This window comes from Gekko japonicus, unplaced genomic scaffold (assembly GCF_001447785.1).
Source record: "Gekko japonicus isolate JY-2015 unplaced genomic scaffold, Gekko_japonicus_V1.1 scaffold198, whole genome shotgun sequence".
NCBI lineage: Eukaryota > Metazoa > Chordata > Lepidosauria > Squamata > Gekkonidae > Gekko > Gekko japonicus.
Genome location: NW_015161409.1, coordinates 537,388 through 562,579, shown reverse-complemented (window position 1 = coordinate 562,579; position 25,192 = coordinate 537,388). Strand labels below are relative to the sequence as shown.

At 42.3% G+C, this 25,192-nt stretch overlaps 1 protein-coding gene across 1 annotated transcript in view; it reads right to left on the bottom strand.

The window, feature by feature from the left end:
* The window catches only part of EML5 (echinoderm microtubule associated protein like 5), a 136,937-nt gene that overhangs the window by 22,333 nt on the left and 89,412 nt on the right, over positions 1 to 25,192 (bottom strand). Inside the window, exons 26-30 of the mRNA XM_015426624.1 lie at positions 25,174 to 25,192; positions 24,055 to 24,256; positions 23,635 to 23,761; positions 21,828 to 21,842; positions 9,868 to 9,876 (exon numbers count right to left, since the gene is read on the bottom strand). Coding sequence (XP_015282110.1) covers positions 9,868 to 9,876; positions 21,828 to 21,842; positions 23,635 to 23,761; positions 24,055 to 24,256; positions 25,174 to 25,192 — 372 coding nt within the window. The remainder of the gene's footprint in view (positions 1 to 9,867; positions 9,877 to 21,827; positions 21,843 to 23,634; positions 23,762 to 24,054; positions 24,257 to 25,173) is intronic.

The window sequence follows — 25,192 nt, the reverse complement described above, 5'->3', positions numbered from 1 at the left end:
AAGAACTGTGAATAAGAAAAGGTTGTCCGTCACCCATTCAGTACTAAAACAGTATCTTCTGAACTGTCACCTGGATAGAGAAAACTGTTAGATTTCTATAGTCTTATGCAGCATCACATGGACAGCTTTAAAAGCAAAAAAGGTTGTTCAATTGTATTTTATCATTTGTTTTGACCATCATTCTATTTTCTGTCAACACTGAAAATATTAATTTAATTCCATTTCACATTATAAAGGAATTAAGTACATTTGGCTTTTCATAGCAATTTTTCTCTTTTGTCTTCCTTTCCAACCCAATGATTACTAGATTACCAAAGGTTTCCCTAGAAAGGCTTCACTGCTGTTTCCTAATCCCTTCTTCATTCACCTTTTACAACTGCTCTTCCTGAATACTGCTGGTCAGTAAACAAGGATGAATGCTAGATACTGACCCAGGGCTCAAAAACTAAACTTCTCCTCCAGAAAAGCACTGCTGTACCTTACAGCAAACATAGCCTATGCTGACTGGTTTAAAACTTCTGCAATCATTCTTTTTCTGTTACTTTTTGTTATAAAAACACAGAATGAAGAGACTTTGATAACCTGGTGATGGAACACAAACATATGGTAGAGATCTTCAGTCTCAAATGACTGAGATGGATGATAATGTACACAAGTGCAGAAGAGATGGGTTGGTGATCTGATGATGGATTGTTGTGGCCTTCAAGTGAAAAGAGGGGGGTTTACATGGTGTTACCAGACTTGGTCTGCAGTGCATGGAGATGGACCAAAGATATTGGGTATTGTTCTGAACCCTGTATATGTCAAAGGTATGACAGACAGGGCTGTAGAGAGCTACTTCCCTCCAGCCCTCAATTTCCTCTAGGCCCTACCCAGACACAATCCAAACATCATGTAAAAGTAAATTACATTACTTAGCTGGCTACATGGGTCAGTATGGTGACAAGGGCCCACATATTTCTACCTTACTTCTTCACCCAGCAGCCCTGGTAACAACATGAACCAGGCAACACAGAGATGTAACAAAGAAACACAGTACTTTCCCAGCAGATAATGAAGAGGCATCCAGGGCCAGTGGAGGGGATGGGGCAGGAGAGCCATTTGACCTCGTCCTCAAGATCAAAGGAGACTTCAAATTTAGACACTTGTTAAGTTTTTGGCATTTGATATGTTCCAATATTATAATGAATTGTCACAGTCAGATATTTGACTGGTAGATGGTATTCTGCAACTTGAGATCTAGCCGAGTTCTTGGGAATTGCAGATGTATCTTCGCAGGATTCTTGCTGTTCCAAGCAACACTGTCTTCTGGACCTGAGCTGGTGTTATTTGCTCAATGGCCAGAATGTCCAAGTGTTTCTTGAGACTTCTAGGCTCCAATGACAACTGGCACGATGGCAACCTTCTTCTCCCAGAGATGCTCTAACTCTATTAGTAGTTTTTGATTTATATGAGGTTCAGGCTGAGCCTTCAGTGTGGGTCAGGGCCAAGGGAGGTTTAGGTATATTGGTTTCTACATCTTTGAAAATTAAGATTACTCAGCCCCCTTCTCATGATTTGATAGTGATGGCCTTGTTTTTGAGATTTAAAGAAGTTGACTGGCTAGTAATAAATGTGTATATCCTTCCCTGTAAAACTAAAGCCCAAATTGAACGGGTGTGGATCTGGAAGCTTATATTCAGCAACTGATTAGATCCAAATCAGATATATATGTTTTAGTGGGTGGGGATTTTAATGCTAGATTGGGCAGTGATGATAAGACTTTATATAATAGATATGATGTTTGTCCCCCAAGACTAGAAACACCTCATTTAAAGGTCATAAAGACCTAGAAGGTAACTGTGCAGGTTTTACACTGGCACGTATGGCCAACGTATTGAACTTAGGAATCCTAAATGGCTCCCATATAAATGACTATCCTGTGGAACACTCTTACTGGTCTGGGACAAGATTAAGCGTGACTGATTATATGTTAATCACAGGGAATTTGTTTCTATTTGTTGAGTCATTTGAAGTTGCCACATACTGTGGAGGTGATCATTCCCCCCTTATTTTATCCTTGCTAATCCCCAACCCTTGGCCGAGAATTGTAGACAGTTATCAGGGCAATATCGAATATGGAGAAAAATATGTTAGGATAAAAGCCTTTTTAGACGATAGAAGGAAGAATTGTATGCAGTCTTTTGATTTCAACACAGTAACTAAGGGGAAGAGGAATAATTGGTTTGATGCAGAATGTTTGCAGGCCAAAAAGAACTTGGTGTTATGTATTTAAAACACAGAGCTGATTTAGAGGCAATTGATAAAGAAGAGCTAAAATTACAGAAACTTAAATATAAAAAGTTAATAATCAGGGGGGGAAACAAAGCAAAAGATTTAGCTTGGTTATAACTGGGACATGCTGCAAGATTAAAGTTCAATCTAAGTTTTTACAGCATATCCTACAGGTCCTGTCTGGGGTTTCAAATGCACTCATTCGGGTGGAAACTGACATGGTTACCCTAAAGACTCGATTATGGATTTCTGCTATCCTATATTGGTTCAAATTAGTGTCCAAGCCCACTGGTTTAACAAGCTTGATACGGAGAGACTCTATGATACCTTACTGGATCAAAGAAGTTGAGTTTAAATTGGGTTCTTATGGGCTCTCTAAACAGTTTATGATGCAGCTGGAATATAGTTCTGTTAAACCTTTTCTTAAACAAAGAATCCTGGATACTGAAAGACAGCACGATCTATCCCAGATTAACTGCTATCTTCCAGGTATAGAGAACTTGAACCAAATATCACAGATGTCATACCTACAGAATTTAGATAAAGCTGAGTATACAAGAGTTTTTACTCTTATGAGAGCAAATATGCTTCCTTCAGCAGTTACAGTGGGTAAATACAAAAGGTGGCCCTATGAAGAATGTTTGTGCATCTGCGGGGATGGAAGGATTGAGTCAAGGGAACTTGTTCTTTCTGAATGTAAACTTTACCAGAACTTCCGTTCTGTTTATTTAGCACCAGTCTGTCTCCAATTCCTGGGGAGAAATTTTAGATTTTACTTAGAGAAGCTTTTAGCCAACAGGAATCAAGAAATTACTTTAATGGTGGCAACGTTTGCAATGAAGCCATAAAATATCGCCAATTTTTAGATGGAAGTGCCTAGTTTAATTTTATGTTTAAGATTTTATAATGGGTGTTTGGCTGAATTGTATACTCTGGTCCCGGTCAAATGGGCAAGATAATGCATGGGGAAGCAAGGCTATTTACCCCGGAGGAAATTGACCCACAGTTGCGTGATCACACAGTTCTTTGAAGCTGCGGGCATAGCCTGCCACTGCGTGATCAGACGCAATCGCAGGTGAGTTGGTTTTTGTTGGGTTTTTTGCTGTTTGTTTTCAATTCACTTAAACGGAGGATCAATAAATTGCATCTCCGCACTGAGGGCTTCCTATGCCAGTATGTGATGATGCGCATACTGAGAAGGGGGAAAAAACAACAGCACGGAGTCGGGATGGCCTGATCAGACCATCCCGATGCCATGAGAATGCACTTGAGTGATCACACAGGGGAAAGTCCATCTGTGGCCTGTAGCAACCCATTTGATACTGGACTTTCCTGGGTATTTTTTAACTCTGCTTCTTCGGCGGAGCAAGACGGGTTGCCGACGGGTGCGGGACACTTGCCAGAGGTTCCCGTGTGATCACGCCCTTAAAATCCGCCCGGCATTCGTGCCTATCACGCGGCTAATTCTGCGTGTGATTGGGACCCCTGTCTGTTTTATGGCTTTGGTGGTGATTTGATGGGTCTTTGACCGTATTAAACATTTGATTTGATTTGATTTGCTCAATGGCCAGAATGTCCAAGTGTTTCTTAAGACTTCTAGGCTCCAATGACAACTAGCATTATGGTAACCTCTCAGAGACACTCTAACTCTATTAGTAGGTTTTGATATTTTGTGACATTCTGCTGTCTCCTGGGATTGCAGTGTCAATGTTCCAAACCATATTTCTCATTTTTTCTACAATTCTGGCATCGGGGGTTTTATGCTCCAGATGCTTATCTGTTTGTATTTGGAAGTCCCAAAGAACCTTTGTTTCATCATTCTCCATGATCTTGTCTGTTTTGTTCTTCCATGAATTTCTGGCTGGTGGTAAGCCACAGTGCTTGCAAAGATTCCAGTGCATTACAGATGCAACTCTATTGTGACATTCTTTATAGTCAGTTTGAGCAGTTTCACTGCATGCACTAACCATGCAATTGACTGTTTCATCCTTTGTCTTGCAAAGTCGACAACTGACGTTATCACTGGTCTTTTGAATCCTGGTTTTCATACTTTTAGTTTCAAGTGCCTGCTCTTATGCAGCTAGAATGAGTCCATTCGTTTCTTTCTTCAAGGGCCCATTTTGGAGCCACTCCCAGGTGTTTTCACCATTAACTTTGTTCTCTACGTCTTTCAAATATTGCCCATGCAATATCCTTCCAGGTGTCAATGTGAGTTTTGATTGCAATCTTTTTATAATCTTCTTTGGTTTCTGTAATGTGAAGTAAGTCTGCCTTGTACACTTCAACTAGACGCTTCTCTTTGCTTTACCTGGTATAGTCATTCAGTGCTTGTTTTTCATCAACTGCTTCTTCAACCTCTTCTACCTAATTTTCTTGGTAAGTAAAGAAGAAGAAGAGTTGGATTTATACCCCGCCCTTCACTCAGGATCTCAGAACAGCTTACAATTTCCTTCCCATCCTCTCCCCACAACAGACACCCTGGGAGGTGGGTTGGGCTGAGAGAGCTCTGAGAGAACTGCTCTTGAGAGAACAGCTCTGAGAAAACTGTGACTGACCCAAGGTCACCCAGCTGGCTGCAAATACAGGAGTGGAGAATCAAACCTTGTTCTCCAGATTAGAGTCCACTGCTCTTAACCACTATACCAAACTGGCTCTTGATGATCAATATCACTTCTAGGGTGTAGTGAGTGATGCATCATCATTATCTTGTGAGTTTTGTGATCTACTGCTTCTAATTCTGCTTGTTTCCAATCAATAATACCGGCTGTGTATCTTAGAACTGGGACTGCCTTTACTGTATTGCCTCCATTTAATTTTGTTCACAATATCTTTTTAACTCTTTGGTAATACTCCCTGGTTGTATTTCTTTTAACAAGGGTATGCTTGATGTTGTCAGCTTCCAAAATTCCAATATATTTGTCATTTTCTCCAAAGCTCAGTGTTTTGATATTGTTGTTGCTTAGCATCTTGATTTCTTCTGGTTCAATGACCTTTCCTCTATTCAGTGCTAATGCTGCACATTTGTCAAGGTCAAATTCCATTGCTATATCTTTGCTGAATATCTGAACTGTATTTAGTAAAGAACCAGTCTTTGATGATGACTTTTTATTCAATTTCAAGTCATCCATGTACAATAAGTGTAAAATCTTTGGGCCTCTCTTTGAAAGCTGGTATCCTAGGCCTGTGTTGTTGAGAATGATTATAAGTAGCATTAGGGCAATGACAAAGAGCAGCGGTGATAGTGAGTCTCCTTGTAAAATTCCTCGTTTGATATTAACTGTTCCAATTTCTTCTCCATTCACTATCAACCAGATGTTCCATTTACTCATGGCAGTTTTGATAAATGTTATTACAGTTTTATTGATGCCTACCATTTCTAGTGTTTTCAGGATCCATGTATGAGGGAGAGAATGAAGTGCCTTCTTGTAACCAATCCAAGCAACATTCAGGTTGTAAAACCATGTTATCAATCAGTAACCAATCTAGTTTTACTTCTACTTCTTCATCTCCCTCCAGTGATCTGTAGAATTATCTTTAGTTAGTCTGGAATTGGAAGTTTTACCTGTATTGCTGTATTATTGTTGTTGTTATTTGTCATATGGTGCCTGGAAACATCTCTTGAAGTATTATAATGGAACCGAAGGTCAGAACTATCACTGGGAAGTTGTAATGATGATCCCTTTATAATACTTTTTCACAGATCCCCCCCCCCCATTTTCCTTACTTTGTATACCTTCTCTTCAGAAAAGCTTATCACATTCTATCAACATTGTTGCCTCAGAATCAGTCACCCAAGAAATGGAGAATGGGCCTGTTAATTTGAGACGTTGTGCAAATCCCACCACACTCCTCAAACTATGACCACAAAAATTGCCTATTCCTCATTAAAGAAGGAAATGGCAGGTGCCTCTCAAAAGCGGCAGCCCAGTCACAGAACAGATGTGGGACCTCTGCCAACTCCATTAAATCCCAGAAAAATGGAAACTTCCTTGCACATTTCCCTTAGAGTATACAAAAGTTAGCAGGTCCCTTTTGTAAGTATGTGTCCATCCATGTCTCATGAACAGAACCTCTCAGTTGGAACTCCAGACTACATGAGCTGATGTAAGTGCTGCTTGCTAGGAACAGTACAGTTAATTTGTGGAAGTTTTCACATTGTTTTGGTCATGCCAGTGTCCCATTTTTATTCTGCAATTCATTCAATCCCCCCACCCCAGTCTTTTCATCACATGTGCTAGTTATAAAGCTGTGGTACCCAGCTGCTGTGCCTAGGAATCTTTTGTATCATTTTCCCTCCTTTAAAATTCTTTTTACACCTTGTTCCTTGAAATAAAGATCTTACTTAATTGCCTGGTTGATTCAGAGGATTGCCATGTCTCTTAACAAATTTGCTGTTTTCATGATTCTGCTCCATACCCCTGCTCTCTGCTCCATACATGAAGCACCACAAACCGCCACAAACTGCTTTAAAAGTTCATGGAAGTTTGTGACAATCAGGGGTCGTTTCATAGAAAAAGAGCTAGGGGAACTCATTAGCATATGCCACACCCCCTGACATCACCGGAAGTGTGTCATGAGGCCACACCCCCTGACATCACCGGAAGTGTGTCATAAGGCCACACATCCCACCCCCAACGGTCCCGGCCGCCGCCAGCCTTGCAACTCCAATGCCGAGCCCCATGAGGGGCCCGGCGGTGGACCTGCAAGGCTGGCAGGAGTGCGAGGAAGCCCTGCGAAGGTCCTCCCTGGCCCCAGGCAGGCAGGGGTGGGGAGAGGCAGGGAGGAAGCAACTTACCCTCCCTCTTCTCCTGCCTTCTCCTGGCTGAATGAGGGCCGGAAGCAGGGCGGCCGGAAGCAGGGGGCGGGGCTTCGTCATGTTCCCCACCCCCCGTACCTCACCCGGGGGAACTGCGATCCCCTGAGATTCCCCCCCGAAATGACCTCTGGTGATAGTAGACCCATCATGGTTCAGTTCGTGCCCATCCCTAGGTGAGACACAAATGGAGAAACAGACAAATATTGCTGTGTGTGGGCTGAAATCCAGTAGGGGAATAAGATTTCACCCTGTGGATCAGATCTGTGCCAGCAAATCTGCTTTCTTGTAAATGCGCCTCTGGGTATCCACCTGAGTTCTACCTGCATATCTGTAAACAAAGCAAAGTAAATATGACTAAAAAGCCACAAGTCGCTAGTGCTCTCTTCTGGTAAGCAGTGCCTCTGAACGTCTTGATGCATTAAGAAGTGGGGATCACATAATATTCCTAGTACATGCAATTCCTTATCTAAATTGAAAGCTATGTATCACAGAAAGGCTTATATGGCACGTAATATGGCATCGGAACAAAAATGAAGTTTGTAGTAATTTAATTTCATATAAATATGAGGAATGACAATCATGTTATTAAAAAACACACACATTACAGCAGGCAGAGGTGTAGTCTCTAAACACTAACCTAAAAAGGCATCTATATATCTAATAGCCAAGTTGCCCCCTCCACGCGGATATCTAAATCTGCACATTGGGGGCACTTGGGGGGCAGAGAGATTTTCGTGCACACTTGGAGTAGTCCCCAGGAGTGCAGAAAAATCTAAAAAGTTGAAAAAAGTATACGAGGGATACTTAAATCCCCCCAAAAGTAAACAGCATTCCTTGTGCATACACAGAGAATGCCCTGGCAACTATCTTGCCCTTGTCGCTGGGGGGGGGTGTGAGCTGGGGGGGAGAAGGCTTGGCGGGCCCGGGGGGTGGGGGCCACATGGGGCTTGTCCATGGGTGCTGGGGGGTGGGGGAGAAGGCTTGGCGGGCCCAGCGGCTGGGAGCCACACAGCCCTTGCTGCTGGTGCCAGAAGGGTGGGGGAGAAGGCTTGGCGGGCCAGGCGACTAGGAGCCGCGCGGGCCTCAACATCGGTGCTGGGGGGGGGGAGAAGGCTCACCTGCGGCTGCTTCCTCCTCCTCCTCCCTGTGGAGCTCCTCCTCCCTGTGAGTATCACGGGTCCCCCTTCTTGCATATACTAAAGACAGCCTGGCAATGACAACTATTTGCCCGTACAGTACTGAAAATGCATTCACATGACCAAATTATCTGCATGCTCAAAAGTAATTAGTGGAAAAAACAAACAGTAAGATTATATTATGCAAGTTAGGGGCTATCTTCTGCCTTAAATAAATGTAAAAAGAATCACGTCCATTTTCTGTAAGAGATAGAAGCCTCTCAAAATGAAATTGCACTGCTAGTATCCACAGCTTAATTTTACTCAAGCTGGGATTTTTATCCCCCACAAGAGGTTCCCTCTCTTTAGCACCAGCTAAGATTTACAGGGATACTAAGATGCTTCACATCTCTACATAATTCAGAGATGAAACCCATTTATGTGTGCAAGTTTATGGGAAACCTACCAGATCATTGTCTGTGTAATGATCATATTCATGAGTTTGCCTTGTACATACAACTGTATCTTAAAAAAATTACAGGCTGCAAAACCCCATTTTGTTATCCCAAGCCCCCATTCTGGTACTGAGGCCTGTTTCCTATCTCTCAATGCACCTTAAATTTAAATATGGATGATGCAAGGGGACTCAGGCAAATGCCTGAATGCAGAAACTGAAGTGAAAAATGAACCCACACCTAACTCAGTCATGCTTGCTGGGACTGTTCTAGGATGGGTGCGGAAGAACTCCCACCCTGAGATAATGCTTTACCCCAAAGTCTGGGAATCAGAAGTGATCAGACAACAATTAGGAACCTCCGGTAATTTCATCTGTGTGCCTTTTTTCACATAACCATTCTCCCTGTAATCTTTTTTTTTGGGGGGGTGGGGTCATCAAGTCAAGCTGACTTCCTGTAACCCCTATTGGGACTTGTAGGCAAAGAATATTCAGAGGTTGCCTGCCTCTGCATCACGACCCTGGTATTCCTTGGAGATCTCCCATCCAAATACTAGCCAGGGCTGGCCCTGCTTAGCTTCCGAGATTGGGCTTGCCTGGGCAACCATTAACATGTCATTTTATTTAATCCCCTCCCTAAGGAACTTTACTTATTGTCCTTTGCATATCCATTACCTCACACTGGAACTATGTCAATATATGAAACGAGTCACCTTCAAATTCTGTTTCTGCTTCCATACAATCTGAATTTGCCCCTGGCCTCCTCCCTGTCTAGGTTCAACCCAAACCTATCTCATTGGGCCAACGTGGACTTCCATCAAGCCCTCACTTCTGTTTCATTTTGTTTCCAAGCCTATAAAGAAAATAAACTTCTACTTCTGTGCCTTTCCTGCTGGCCCTATAATTTTCCCAAAACATACATTTGCTTCAGGCGTCAGTACTAAGAGGGTTAAACAAACACCCAGAACAGAGTACAGCATCTTAAACGTGTGTTAAAAATCTGACAAATACACAAAAACGAATGAAATGTTTTTGGAATATGAATGTATATGGAATGTATATGGAATGTTATATGATGATATATTAAAAGTTGCTAGGATCAGGGATACTTATGTTAGAGACACCAAAATGACAATCAGTGTTTTGTGAGCGGTAAATGAAAGAGGATGCTGAAATATGGAACAGGCCTTACAAAGTGAAAGCGTTACCTGGAACCTCTTTTCAGCAGCAGGTAAAAAAAAGACAGCGATTACTTATTCCAATTAGGTTTAATGTTGACTGGGTGAAATGTGTGTTTTAAAAGATAAGAAAATAAATATTTTAATAAATTCCTAAATTGTTTCCACAGCAGAAACAATGCTCTACCACTGCTCCCCCCTTTGTAAGTTTTTCAGGAGAAGCAAAGCTTCAGTTGCACTAGATTTGGCATTGAGCAACACAGGGCAGTGCAGAGTTAACTACATGAGAGGGCCCAAGACTTTCAAGAAATGGTGACAAAAGAGGTGACTGGAGCAGGGAAATACATAATTGGTTGCAAGTGTGGCACTTACCTGTAACTGTTATTCATCTAGTTGTCCCTGTGCAGGCATACAAGGGGTACTGCGCAGGCGTGCAGGCCAGCCACTGGAGGATTTCTAGTTAGCTTAGAAACAGAGCAGGAGGAGCCCCTCCCAATTGGAGATGTTGCAGCTGTTTTCCCGCCTCTAATGGTCATGTGCTTCAGGGAGGGGCCCCTCTCCCTCCGTCATTTCTCTTTGCCCATTGCTATTAGCCAATAAATATAGAGTTAATAAGCTCACAGTGGGGTAGGAGGGAGGGATGTGTGCCTGCACAGGGACAACTAGATTAACAGTTACAGGCAAATGCAACACATAAGAACATAAGAGACGCCAATGTTGGATCAGGCCAAAGGCCCATCTAGTCCAACACTTTGTCACACAGTGGCCAAAAATACCAGGTGCCATCAGGAGGTGCACCAGTGGGGCCAGGACATTAGAAGCCCTCCCACTGTTGCCCCCCCCAAGCACCAAGAAGACAGAGCATCACTTGCCCCAGAGCCCCTATCTATACCTTGTGGCCCCTATCTATACCTGTTGTGAGCCCCTATCTATACCTGTTTTCATCTTTGAAACTTCATGTGAGAAGATATTTTTACCCTCTACCTGAACATGAAATGTAGAAATTGCCACTAGATGGAACTTAATAGAAGACACTGATAAGCCTGTGTTCTTTAAGGATAGTAAATACTCTAAAACCAGAGATAATGGGCAGTTAGTAGAGAAGATCTCCCTGTCCCTTAACCAAAGTGTGAAATGCCTCCATTTGTGAGAACAAAAGAGTCTGGTCTAAGGTTTGCAAGCACTGACCAGAACTAACCACACTGACTCAGAGAAGTTAACATCCAGACAGCCAGGTGGAGCTTCCACACCTATGGGTGAGAAGCACCCTGTATGATCAATAGGTCTAGAACCTGAGGTAGATGGGCAAATATACCCCTTGATCTGTGTAACAGGACCTAGAACCAAATCTGTCTTGGCCAGAAAGGGATGATTAGGATACAGTGGGAGTTGTCTCTGACTAACTTGGTGACTACCCTCCCTATCAGAGGGATGGGAGGGAAGGCGTAAAATAAGGTCTAATTCCAAAATTAATTGGAAGGCATCCCCTAGGGAGTGTGGATCTAGACTGGCCCTTGAGCAAAAGAGGGGGTCCTTGGCACTGAATGTTGTGGTAAACAGGTCCACGGTGAGGAAGCCTCATTGAACAAAAATGGGGGAGATGTAATTCTGCTGAATGGACCATTCATATGTGGGTTCCCCCAGTCTGCTGAATAAGTCCACTGTGATATTCTCCAACCCAGCAATGTGGATGGCTTGAAGGGATGTATGGTTAATAATTGCCCATCCCCAAATGGCAGTGGCCTCCTGGCATAGAGGGAGGGAAGCTGTACCCCCTTGCTTCTCGATATAGAGCATAGCTGTGGTGTTGTCTGTTTGAATCTGGACCACCGTCCCATGAAGAAGAGCTACAAAGGAGTTAAGGGCAAAAATAGGTTTCAGTTCTATTTTATTTATTTATTTATTTATTTATTACATTTATACCCCGCCCTCCCAGCCATGGCTGGCTCAAGGCAGCTTACAAAAGCATAAAAACAACAATAAATAGTATAATAATCATAAAACCATATAACAATTACAACAACATTAAAAGGTGCTAGCCATAATAATCCAAATGCCATTAAACAAATAACAGTTTGGGATGGTGCTCAAACTTCCATGCCTTCCTAGTGGTCGATCCCGATCTAATATTGTGCAGGTGGCTCAGGCTGCTTTAAAATTTTCAGGGAGCAGGGCATTCTCCCCTGGGGCGGCTCCTAGTTGAACGCCTGGCAGAACAGCTCCATCTTGCAGGCCCTGTGGAACTGCATAAAGTTCCGCAGGGCCCTTATCTCCTCCGGGAGCTTGTTCCACCAGAGAGGAGCTGCCACCGAGAAAGCCCTGGCCCTGCTTGTAGCTAGCCTGGCATCCTTTGGTCCAGGAAGGGTGAGTCGATGTTGAGACCCTGACCGCAGTGCTCTCTGGGGAACATGTAGGGAAGTAGCTTCCGAATTTGCGATAAGGGCATTCCCATGTAGAGAGCATTACAGTAGTCCAACCTCAAGGTGACCATTGCATGGATCACTGTTGCCAAGTCGTTGCGTTCAAGGAAGGGAACAAACTGCCTAATCAGCTGAAGATGATAAAAGGCCAACTTGGCAGTGGCTGCTACCTGGGCCTCCATTGTTAAGGAGGCATCCAGGAGTACTCCCAAACTCCTAACCTCTGGCGCTGGCCCCAACGGAGCCCCATCGAAGGTCGGGAGTGGGATCCCTACCCTTGGTCCACCCCGACTCAGGCACAGGACCTCCGTCTTCATCAGAATCCGTTTCAGTCAGCTCAGCCTAAGCCAACCAGCCATGTCTAGTAACGCCCAGTCAAGATCTTCCGGTTTGGAGTCGGACCGGCCGCCCAACAACAGATAGAACTGGGTGTCATCAGCATACTGGTGACATCCCAACCCATGTCTCCATGCAATCAGGGCAAGGGGGCGCATGTAGATGTTAAATAACATTGGGGACAGCACCGCCCCCTGAGGCACGCCACAATCAAGTGGGTGCCTTCGGGAAAGCAGTTCCCCCAGTGCCACCCTTTGTCCCCAGCCTTGGAGAAAGGAGACAAGCCATTGCAAGGCAGGCCCCTGAATTCCAATGTCGGCGAGGCGGTGGTCCAATAGCTGATGGTCGACTGTGTCGAACGCAGTCGACAGATCCAACGACAACAGAGATCATCTGTGAGGGTGACCAGTGCCGTCTCCATCTCATAACCTGGGTGAAAGCTGGACTGGAAGGGATCTAGAATGGAAGCGTCATCCAAAAAGCTCTGAAGCTGCATCGCCACAGTCCTCTCTATTAACTTGCCCAAATAGGGCAAGTTGGAAACCAGCCAGTAGTTCACCAATTTGGCCGGATCCAAGGATGGTTTTTTAAGGAGAGGACGTACCACTGCTTCCTTAAGCACTCCTGGGAACAGTTCCTCCGAGAAGGACTTGTTGACTATTTCCCTGAGGGTACCGTGAAACCCAGCGCGGCCAGCTTTAATCAGCCATGAAGGGCACAGATCCAGGGAACAAGTGGTGGGGCATACAGTTAGAAGCAATTTGTCAACTTCCTCTAAGCTGAGCAGATTGAAATGATCCATAACCTGACCAGAAGACGTGCATGGGGAAGTCACGGCGAGTGACAAGACTTCATCTGTGAAATAGTTCGCAAAAACCTCACAGCCAATATCCAATTCCCTAACATTTGGTCTTATTATTTATAGACCTGGCGTTGCACAACGCCAATGCCGGAGGGGGATCATTTTTCTTAGCCCCATTGTATACAACCTTTGGGATGGGATGCAGGCTGGAAGGGGGCCGAGCTATTCCTCTATTTCTTTGTCCCCTTCCCTTGACTCCATGCCCGCTATCACCGCTATACTTTCCCCTCCCCAGGAGCACTGGAATTCCCTGCCTGGGCATCACCACACCTGGTGGTCTTCGCTAGCCGCAACTGGCTAGAGTCTCAGACCGACCAACTTAATTGGCTGATGTTAATGTGTAGTTCTCTTTCTGCCTCTGGCCATGTGTCTTTAACACACTTATCCCTGCAATGGGCACCCCAGCCTGAAGGGAAGGTATCTGTTGTTATAGTGACCTGAGAGAAAGGAACCAAAATGGAACACCAGGTAGCATGTCAGACTCACTGGTAGAGTGTGCATTTGGCATAAACCAAGCCAAAAAATACCTTACCTGTATTTTGGGGTTATTAATTAAGCCGAATATAGGTCAAAGGATCTGATTCAGCTACTGGTATAGCTGAGCTTGAATAAAAGCTGATTTCCCCCCACTTTTATTTGGATATATTCAGCTATACCCAATGCCTGGAGGAGCCCACCAGCTGAGGTGGTGGGGAGCTCTCAGCTCCCAGCTGGTTGTCTCCCAGCCAGGTCTGCATGCGGTGGGGAAATACCTCACCATTGCATTCAGATCCTGGGGTCAACTTCTCCTGCAGCGCAGTTTAAACCATGCCACAGGAGAAGCCCAGTCAGGTCTGCATACAGCGGGGCGAGACCTCCCTGCTGCACACAGATCCTGGAGCCAGCTTCTCCTGCACCACAGTTTAAACCACACTGCAGGAGAAGCCACTGGTATTTTTTGGTTTGGGTCTATTGGACCCATGAAAAATTGGGATTTCTGAAAAATCCTGGATCCCAATACTACACTGGCATTGGGATCTGAGATTTTTTTGGAAATACTGAAATTTTTTCAGATCCAATACACCCAAATCTTTAAAAAGCTTTTTTTTTTTTGCACACCCCTACTCACTGGTCCACCATTGTAAGCCCCTTACAACCCATCTTTGAATGGAGAAACACTGGGCTTGAGAATGAACACAAGAATTGGCCTTCAAAGATACATGGAAGCTTTTTACCAATATTGCCAACTGAATCAGCTAATAATTAATTACAACAAATTCAAAATTCTGTTTTTTTCTAAGTGATGGCACCCCATTAAATGGTGCATTGGCTCCATTGAAATCAAGCAGGTAAAAGCCTTTAAGTACCTGGTGTTATTTTTAACTATAATCTAAAATGGCCAGCTCATCATAACAGATCTATAAATTTAGCAAATTGCTCCTTGGCCCAAATCAAAAAGTTCTTCTTTACAGGGGTCAACCAGTTCGTTCCAGCAGTTATTAAGATCTATAATACCAAAATTCTCCCACAATTATTATATGGGATCCCTTTGTGGATTAAAGCCTTCAACTCTAACACAGAGCTTGAGTTTCCTTCCATCTAGATGGCCCATCTTCTATTGTAACCTTAACTCCACACAGAAACTGTTGATTACTTGCAGAATTATGCTACATAAAAACAGTGAAGTACTGTATATATTGCTGTAGTTATTCAACAATGGATGGAAACTAAGAGACAACTGATATGCATGGTCCAGTTCAGATGAAGACTTTCGAAATGATAGTCCGGAAAACTTTATGTTTTGGACCTCTCTTCCACTTGTAATTTTGTATACATTTTTGTATTCTATTGTTATAATTGTTTACAATATAGTATTGTTTCTGCATTATTTAGTGCATGTATACAGCTTTTCTCTCTCTTGTTCTCTGGATATTATGAGCAGTGATTCTCTAGTGCTGTAAGGATTGAACCATGCACACCATCTGCTCAGAATAAACACGCAAGTCTTCACTTGGCAATACTGGGTCTTGATCTCCCATAGTATCCTCTGGAGATGGTTCTGAAGCTACCCCAGAACTAGCAATGGAGCCCCAGTCTTCTTCCTTGAAGCCCTAAATCTCTGGACCTGAGTGGGGAGTCCAGTATGTCGGTATATGCGATCTCTGGTGAGCCAGTTTGGTGTAGTGGTTAAGTGTGCAGATTCTAATCTGGGAGAACCGGGTTTCATTCCCCACTCCTCCACTTGCAGCTGCTGGATGACCTTGGGCAAGCCATACTTCCGACAAGAGCTGTCCTTGAAACGGCAGTTACTGAAAGAGCTCTCTCAGCCCCACCTACCTCACAGGGTGTCTGTTGTGGGGTGGAGAAGGGAAAGGAGATTGTAAGCCACTCTGAGACTCTAAGTGAAGGGTGGGGTATAAATCCAATCTCTTTTTTTCTCTTCAGTAATCATATATTATAACCTCTCAGTTCTATCAGTGGTTCCAGAGGACCTGGCCATTGTCTGTAGCCTTGCGCGGGAAGGCAGCAAGAGTGTTGGTGTTCTGAACTTGGCAGTGTCCACAGAGGTGCTGGAACTGGAGATCTAATTCTGTGTTCCGAAATGGCATCTTCTTGAGTAGTCAGGTCACATACAAATGTAGACTGAGCTGGGGAGCGCTGGCTGGGAAAATGGGTTTGTGGGTTTGTACACCGACTGACATCAGCAGTAGATCTTGGAACCAGTTCTTTAGGTTCCTTGGAAAGTGCCCCCTTGGAATCCGAGCAAGTCAGATCCATCAATATGGATCGTTGACTTTGTGCTTCGATTTTGATTTATGCTTTTTTGCTGGAGGTTTGGATCTGCCCTTGGAATCAATTGTATGGAAGCAGCTGACAGAGGGAGGGAAACGCAGTCTGCTACAGGCTTCGGGGCTGAAAATACAGGTTGTTCAACTGGGGCAGATGTTTTGGCTGCCAGGGTCACTGAGGCAGACAAAGCCTTCTCCCACAAGGCTGCTTTGAGCTGGGAGGCACGGTCCGTGCAGGTCTTTGGGGTGAATTGCTGACAGATTTTACATGCAGCTACATTATGATTTTCCCGGAGGCAGAGCAGACAAGCAGAGTGTTTGCCTGTCTGGGTCATCTTTGTTGAACAGGTCAAACACTTCTTGAATAAAGACATTCTGAAGAAAATGAGCAGAGCTAATAAAGAATGTTCTTCTCAAAGTGGCAGGAAAGAGAGAACAGAGGGAGGGAGAGGGACCCCTCCCTAGAGGACATAACCATTAGGTGGGAAAACGGTGCAATGGCTCTGATTGGGAGGGGCCCCTCCTGCTCTGTTACTAAGCTAACTAGAAATCTTCCAAAGGCTGGCCTGCATGCCTGCATAGTACCCCATGTGGGACTGCACAGGACAACAACAATGAACATTAAGGAACATTTTGTGTGGGAAAGAAAGCGTGTCTAATATAGAAGAAGAATTTAAAAAATAAATCCAAAGGCAGTTACTTTCTTTAAACTGGAAGACAGTCAGGGATAAGTTTGTGTCACATTAAGTAAAGATATATCCATATAAAGATAATTAATATAAATGCATTATATTAAGATAACATCATGAAAGCTACTTAGAGGGAAGGAATATAATGTCACTAGCAACTACGTTTTTCTTGAAGAAATCAAAATTGAATAATGAAGGCAGTTTTTGGACAGGTACAGCACTCCTTAATGAACCTCTTATTTGAATTTTTGTATATTGCACTTTCTTCTTTACAGGTCTAAAGCAATACATATAAATAAAAACAATCCTTCCTGTCCAAGCACACAGTATGGCCCCTAAAATACCAAATGCCCATTTAAAAAAAACATGTTGTATTGCCTTTTAAATTAGCAAGGAGGGTGTTCATCTGACATCCTCTGAAAGGTCAATTTCCATTGACAGAGTTATAATTAAGAAATGTTGATGCTATGGATGCAGTTGCTCTTTCAGCCTTATATGAAGATACATTTAATAGGAGCTGCAAGGCATGTGCAGTTGACATAAGAGATGATAGAGAGGGAAGTGGTCCTGCAAGTTTGCCTTTAAAGATCAATTCCAACGTCTTGAATCAGGCCCGGAAACAAATCAGAAGCCAGTGCAGATGTTCTATAACATTATGTATTCCAATCAGCAGGCTCTTGTTAAAAGATGAACTGCTGCATTTTATACTAGCTGAAGTAGCTAAATAATTTTCCAGGACAGCCCTACACACAACCTCAGTACAGTAGCATGGATCACCATGGCTATACTGGCTGAGTCCAGGGTGGAAGATAACCTATTGCCTGATACTGTTAAAAATTGCATTATTCACTGCCACATTAACTTGCCTAACAAAAAGCAAGGCTGGATCAAGAAGCACTCCTATAATCTATGGATTCAGTCAACACAGTCCCTTCCAATATTATCAAAACTGCCCATCACAGAGCTCGGACAAGCACACAACTGATCCCACAAAGTCAATCTGGTATCATTCACAATCACCCAGTGTGAAGAAATACCCAACACTTTGTGGAAAAGCCCTAAGTATCCTTTTCTCTGACAAACAAGACTTGAAGGAAAAAGCAGGTAAACAATGGCAAAAAGCTCCATCCATGGCACAGAGGTGTGAACAATTTGTCGTGACTCCACAAGAAGGAATCTTGCCTTAGCATATTAGGGTTCCATTGCTTTTCATTCAGTCTTGCTCAGATTTGCTGTGTAGATAGGAATGCATGTGTTTCTATGACTTTATTAAACTCTTTATTAAATTTGGGTGCTGCTAATCTGATTTCTATGATCATTTCATGCTCAATTTGGACACACCCAGAAGAAACCAGGGAGAGGGGCCCAAGGTTGATCTCCCCATTCCTCAAGCACTCATGTGCATCTGCTAATCTCTGTAGTGGCTACAATGAAAGAGCCAAACAGGAGATACTGTCGCAGAGCAAAGGCTTTTAATGGCAAAAATGTGCAAAAGATCCAGCCTTTTTACAGGAGATGCTCTTTGAAGGTTAGAAGGTGGCAGTAACCTAAAAGATCTGGGCAAATTCAATTATACCACCTTACATCAACGAGTCAAGACGGAAATCAATGACTGGAGTTCCCTCAAACTAAGTTTATCGGATAGATTGCATCTGGTTAAAAGTTGTGTGGTACCAAGATTTCTTTTCCTTTTCCGGGCCCTACCAATCTCCATCACCAAAAAAGAATTACAGTCCTGGCAAAAAACTTTGACGAAGTTTCTCTGGGATGGGAAAAAGTCTAGAATAAGTGGAACACTGGTACATAGGATGACGAAATTGGGAGGCCTGGAATTCCCTCTATTACAAACGTACCAGAAAGCAGCAATATTAACACAGATGGTCCAGTGCCAGTATGAAAATGAACAACAACATTGGAGGCAAATTGAGTCGACATACACTGCCCCCTATAGTATTCAGGAAGTCACCTGGCTGAAAACTAATGCTAGGCCAAGAACGATCAAAAGAAACTTTTTATTAACAACAGGTCTTGCAACATGGGATAAAAACAAGGCCCTACTTCCTACTGGGATTTCTCAGATGGCCACTTTTACGAGACAGGAGTGGTTTCAACCAGGTCTACTTTCGCAGTCCTTTAAGGATTGGAGAGAGGAGGGATTCAGGAGACCGCACGACTTGATGGATAAAGGAGTAATACGAGATAAACAATTCTTTGACCCAAAAATAGGGACGCAGATGCCGTGGCATCAATATTTACAATTGAGGACCCTCACCGACCGTCTCACGGAATTAGGCACATTTAGAAGAGAACTAACAAGTTTAGAAAAAATTATTAAATTTTATCCAATTTTCCCGAAAGGTATATTATCTAAAATTTACAATACGATCATTTCGGAAGACAATCACTCCAAACTCAAATGTCAACTTCGATGGGAAGAGGATTTGTCGGTCTGCTAGGATGAAGCGGACTGGGACACTGTGTGGTCTTCTCCAGCCAATCACTCGAGTATTTTTAATATCCGACTGCAATTTTTCAAACTGCTATCAAGATGCTACATGACCCCTCAGAAGTTACAGAAAATAAACATAAACAATGACTCGCGATGTTGGAAAGGCTGTGGGAAGATTGGTAGGTATCTACATTGTTGGTGGGAGTGTCCACAACTGGGCAATTTCTGGGATGCAGTCCGAAAAGAGATTACGGAAATAACCTCTTTGGATTTACATTTCAAACCCAAAGTTTTTTTATTGAATCAATGGGATACTGACATAGATAAGAGGAACAAAGAAATAATTTCATTACTCCTTGCCACAGCGCGCCTGACAATAGCGTCATGCTGGAAATCTCCTTCTTCCCCAACAATAGCTACTTGGCATGAGAAAATATGGGAACAATTCGTGATGGCTAAGATTGCAGACAAAATCCATAGAGCTCAAACACCTCAATTTTCAAGTCTCAAATTTGAATCAACTTGGTACCCTATTTTCTCTTTTCTCACCACACATGATATCTTACCTGCAAATATGCACTATCAAAAATGGGTCCTGATCAGTGTTCCCTCTAAGCTGAGTTAGTGTGAGCTAGCTCACAGATTTTTAGCCTCTGGCTCACACATTTCTGCCTTAGCTCAGGAAGGATGGCTCCAGAGCAAAGTAATTTAATGCAGTAGCCAAATCACTCGCTCACAACTTTAATGCCTGTAGTTCACAAGGTAGAATTTTTGCTCACAAGACTCCACAGCTTAGAGGGAACATTGGTCCTGATGTAAAATGCTAAAAGCAGAGCCTAAAGTTTGAAATTTTTATTGGTTACTTTACTCTTATATTTCTGAAGTTCTAAATGTTATTGTTGTTTTCGTGGTAGGTAGGTCACGTCAACGTTAATGACTATTGTATGTTATTGTAGTAAGTTGTTTGGGGGGGGGGAAAGAAGAAGAAGGTGGCAGTAACCCAGACAGAGTGTAAAAAAGAGAGGGAAGTGGGTTGGACAGGGATCCAGGAGGGATTATTAAGAACATAAGAACATAAGAGATGCCAATGTTGGATCAGGCCAAAGGCCCATCCAGTCCAACACTCTGTATCACACAGTGGCCAGAAATACCAGTGCCAGGGGAAATAATTATTCTATTATTTATTTATTTGTTTATTGCCCTATTCCTGCTTGTGCAGGGCTCTAGGCGATGTACAACAAAAAGGCATAGAACTATAAGACAAATATACAAAATGTTAAAATTCCAATCATAACAAAATTAAATAAGAAAGTTAAAAGAAGACCAGGTTAAAAAGAAGTCCAAGATGATGTCCCTAGAAATTACATCCCGATTCTGTACTCCCTGGCCACTTTTTGCGCAGGGATAGAGGAAGCACAAGATCAGAGTTAGGGGGAGGGAGACAGGGGGAGCGTGCCAGCCACAACAGAAAACCATTGCTGTCCTCAACCAACAGCCTGGCAGATCATCTCTGCCTTGCATAAGATGAATAGCTTTTTCTCTCCCACATTCTCAGAAACGGAGCTTGCAAGATCCATTATGCCCCCCCTACATATATGATCTCTTATGAAAGGCCAGAATAACTCAAGAACCACTCTTCATACACTCATCTTCAGCTCTAAGCATCTCAATGAGACCGCATGATCAGCAGTATTAAATACTGAATATAATTAGTTGCATATAATTAGTATTAAATACTGCATATAATTGTTTATCTAAAAATGGTTTATTCCAATAAGTCTAATCACCATTTCCTTTAAAGACTTTGGAACAACTCTTTCTACCAAAGAGACATTAATAAATGGAGTCCTGACCTTCTCCCCATATAAATTGACCAGGACAAGGATCCAAGTTACAGGATACAGCCTTCCCAACTTCAAGGAATCTGTTAACACAGCTAAAGAAGACCAACCTAAAATTATCTGTATAAATGTGACCAGAGATTGTTTCTACCCTCTCAGGCAGATCATAAGTAGACAAGCTGCAGTCCACAGTACTTTGGACCAGAGAGACCTTAGTCTGCAAACAACAAATCAAAACCTGGATATTATAATTTGGTCTAATCTGTTATTGATTATTCAAGGAACAATACAATGAAATCTTGCCAAAAAGTTAATGACTGCTAGGTGAAATAGTGAAAAATTCACTATTTTATTGAGCATCTAACGCCACAAAGTCTTTTGAAAATACAAACCTTTGTCCATAGCATCAACCAATTAATAGCATGGGACTTTTCAGCATCAGGAAAGGAAGATCTGCCCTGGTGCTGTAAAATCTTTCGAAGCTGAATAACAAATCAGATTTTCCCCCCTGTATGCATATTTACACACACAAGGTATTTGTTCTGCTGAGAAAAGAAGAAATATCCCACAAATATATCAAAATGTAAACTTTGTAATTACTAACTGAAAAGAAAAAAGAGCTTACCTTACAACCCCTTGTCTTCCCAGGAAGCATAAAAATTAAGCAGGGATATTAAAATATAAATAATGTATTGTAATCTAGGGTAAAGAAAACTAAAATTAACATTGTGGATTCAGGGAGGGATTATGATGTACAGTATTTATATTTTAATGGCATCAACATGAATAAACTTCATATTTCATTGTCAATAGTGTCTGTAACAGAGCTGATTCTCACTTTCCATATGTATGGAATACCCAACCACAAAATAATAAATTTGTTAGCAAATCTGAAGGACATTTATGTGTACAATTCATGTGTTTGAGTAAAATACTTGAAAATAGGGGCCCACTCCTTAAAGGCAGGCCTAAATATTTTCCCCTTGGTATCTGAACTGGATACGGATGCCAGCCTCCAGGTGGGACCTGGGGATCCCCTGGAATTACAGCTCATCTCCGGACAACTGAGATCTGTTCCCCTGGAGAAAATGGATGCTTTGGAGGGTGGAGTCTGTGGCACTGTACCCCACTGAGGTCCCTTTCTGCCCCAGGCTCCATCCCCACATCTCCAGGAGTTTGCTAACCTGGATCTGGGAACCCTGCCTCGCCATCCCCCACCAGTGGCCAGGGGAGATCTGGCAACCCTAGAACTGGAGAAGAAACTATAGATCAAATTTGTCCACTGTTAACATGGGAAGAGGCAGCACTATGCAGGCAAAATGATATGTCAGGAGGCTTCTTCCTCTCTGGAATTATTTAAGTTGCAAAATACTATGTATTAGCAGGGTTTAAAATTAAACATATCTTTAAAATAAACAACATGTATTATTAACAATCACACCAAGGCAGGTCTAGTTCTAAGAAGGCGTATCCGTATGACTCTTTAGTTGCTCTCTGGTTCTCTCTACTTGTCAGCCTATCCATCCTTTGTTCTCCTTTTGTTTGCTTCTTGCTTCCCTCCCAGTCTTCCATTTCTCATATTCCCCAGGATTCTAGTACCAACCACTTTGTGAAAAATCCCTGCGATTATGAAAGGTAGATACTAATCTCCTGTGGAGAAGTGCTAAATATTAGCAAACACGTTATAGGTAGATATAATAATAAAGATGCAAGGGAACTCAATACCACCCTTGAAGATTAAAATTAAACATTGTTTGAAAATTGGAGATGGAAGGCGATTTCTTTGGGAAGTAGAAATATATGTTTAGGATAATGGTGATTAAACCTGTTTCTTTCTTTTATTTTTGAGGACTGTTTAGTCAATAGTTTGTATCATATCTGCTTATAAATTTCTTGAATATGTGCTGGTATGCTTATATATGGATTCAAGTGTGTGATCATTTTTTATGCAGTAAACATTTTTTGAAAAGTTTCCATGATGACCTTGGTCTGTAAAAGTTCTTCCTTTGTACTGATCTTCCTGTATTTCAGCTATCTGATGTGCTTCCAAAGTAACTTTCTTTTGACCCTGTTGTCTGATCTGCTCCCAACCATGCAGGATCTCAGACCTACTGTGCATTTGGCTACATTTCACATTGTATCTACATGATGAAACAAAATGTCAGTTGATAGCACCAAGCAACTGGGGAAAGCATTTCTGAGGGGAAGGAGGGACATCCTCCTCTCCTCAACAGGTAATTAATATTGTCAACATTGACATAACTGTTCATTTCCTTGGCACTGGTGATCCTACTGTAGCATCTGAGGATCTCTAGATTGAGATTTTCAATCCATACAAAATTAAAAGATAGCACAGATAGTGCTTAATGGTGGCAGCTGGAAAGCAAAAAATTCAGCCCTTTCTATACATGAAATGTATAGTTAGAAGTTACCTTTCATCTAATGAAGGCTCTTTTTGCTGCAGATGAGGCTTGATTCCAAACATTGGTCTGATGTTGGTTGATAAGGCTTTGATGGTGTAAACAAATTCATTTTCTCTTGTGACATCACTGTCATATCCTAGTGAAATATTCATAATCACAAGAACTATTGGAACAAAGAAGCTAGTGAATTACTTTACTTATATGAGTGCTCTCCATCTAGAGCACCAGAGACAAAAGAAAAATACTACTTCAAGAAGTATTATTCTCTTTAAAATTATAATATATCTAAACCAGTAAACACATGCTGAAGTTCAAAAATTTGCTCTGAAAATTGAGATTCAGAGCACAGAAGTTGGCCTTTTATTAACTATTTCTAAATATCCAGGAAACTGCTCTCTAAAATGATGATGTCTTAAATTTATTACTTACCTCCATCTTCCTCAGAATCTAGATCAGATTCTTCACTGTCACATTGCCTGCTTTCTCGATGGCCCTCCATCTCATGGGTCCATAGCATCAAAGACGTGTCTCCACCACCAGCACTGACCAGTAAACTGTCATCATGAGTCCAACGGACATTTGTTACATGTGTACTATGAGCCACATACCTCTTAAATTTTCCATATTTTCCCTAAATATGAAAATACAGGAAGAACAACTAACACAAGGTGTCCAGAAAAACATCTTTATTATCCACTGTTGTATCATTAATCTTTTTTTCTGAAGTGGGGGATTCTAAACATCTATGTACCTATTTGTGAAGAGAAAGCAGGCTTTGACTAATATCACAATGCCAGCTGGGGTGGGGGTGGATGTCCCTTGCTGGACACATTCTATAGGTAGCCTTAAATTCCATTCTGTCATCCTTGGTTTAAATACTTCAACGTGGCAAGTCTCAGAAAGAGAGACCTTAATTTTTTATTTATTTATTTATCTTTGGATTTATATCCTGCCCTACCCGCCCAACTACCATTGTCAGACAAATTGGACAGTACTGGGCCAGAGCGTCAAGGGCTTTGGTCAATTTGTATGCATGTGAATGGGCATACATTATTAGCGTGAAGAGGACTGTGTTTGTAAACTATGAGAAAGAATGAAGGTTTATGTTGATCACATTTTCCTATTATATTTGTGTGTCTCAAACCTCCTCCAAAGAGCTCAGGACAACTTTCTTGACTATTTCCAATTTTGTTCTCAAAAGCACTCTATAAGGTAGGTTAAATTGGGAGACAATAACTGACCTAAAGTCACCAGCTAGCCAACTTGTTTGAGGTATTTTTTCAATCTAGATCTTCACAGTCCCACTGACAAATAAGGGGTGATTCATATATAGTGTAACATGTAACGACTAACAGATAAGCACATTTGATACGAAGCAATATAAAAACTATGTGGTGTTGATCACTGGCAAAGGTTTCACATATGCAAATTAATAATTGATATTGTGTTCACTGAGAGGTGAGATATGATTTTGAAATATGAATATAGTGGGGTTTTGTTACTTAACATTTGAAACCCTCATTATACAACCATTACATATTTACTTACTTTGGCAGGGTATCGGAAG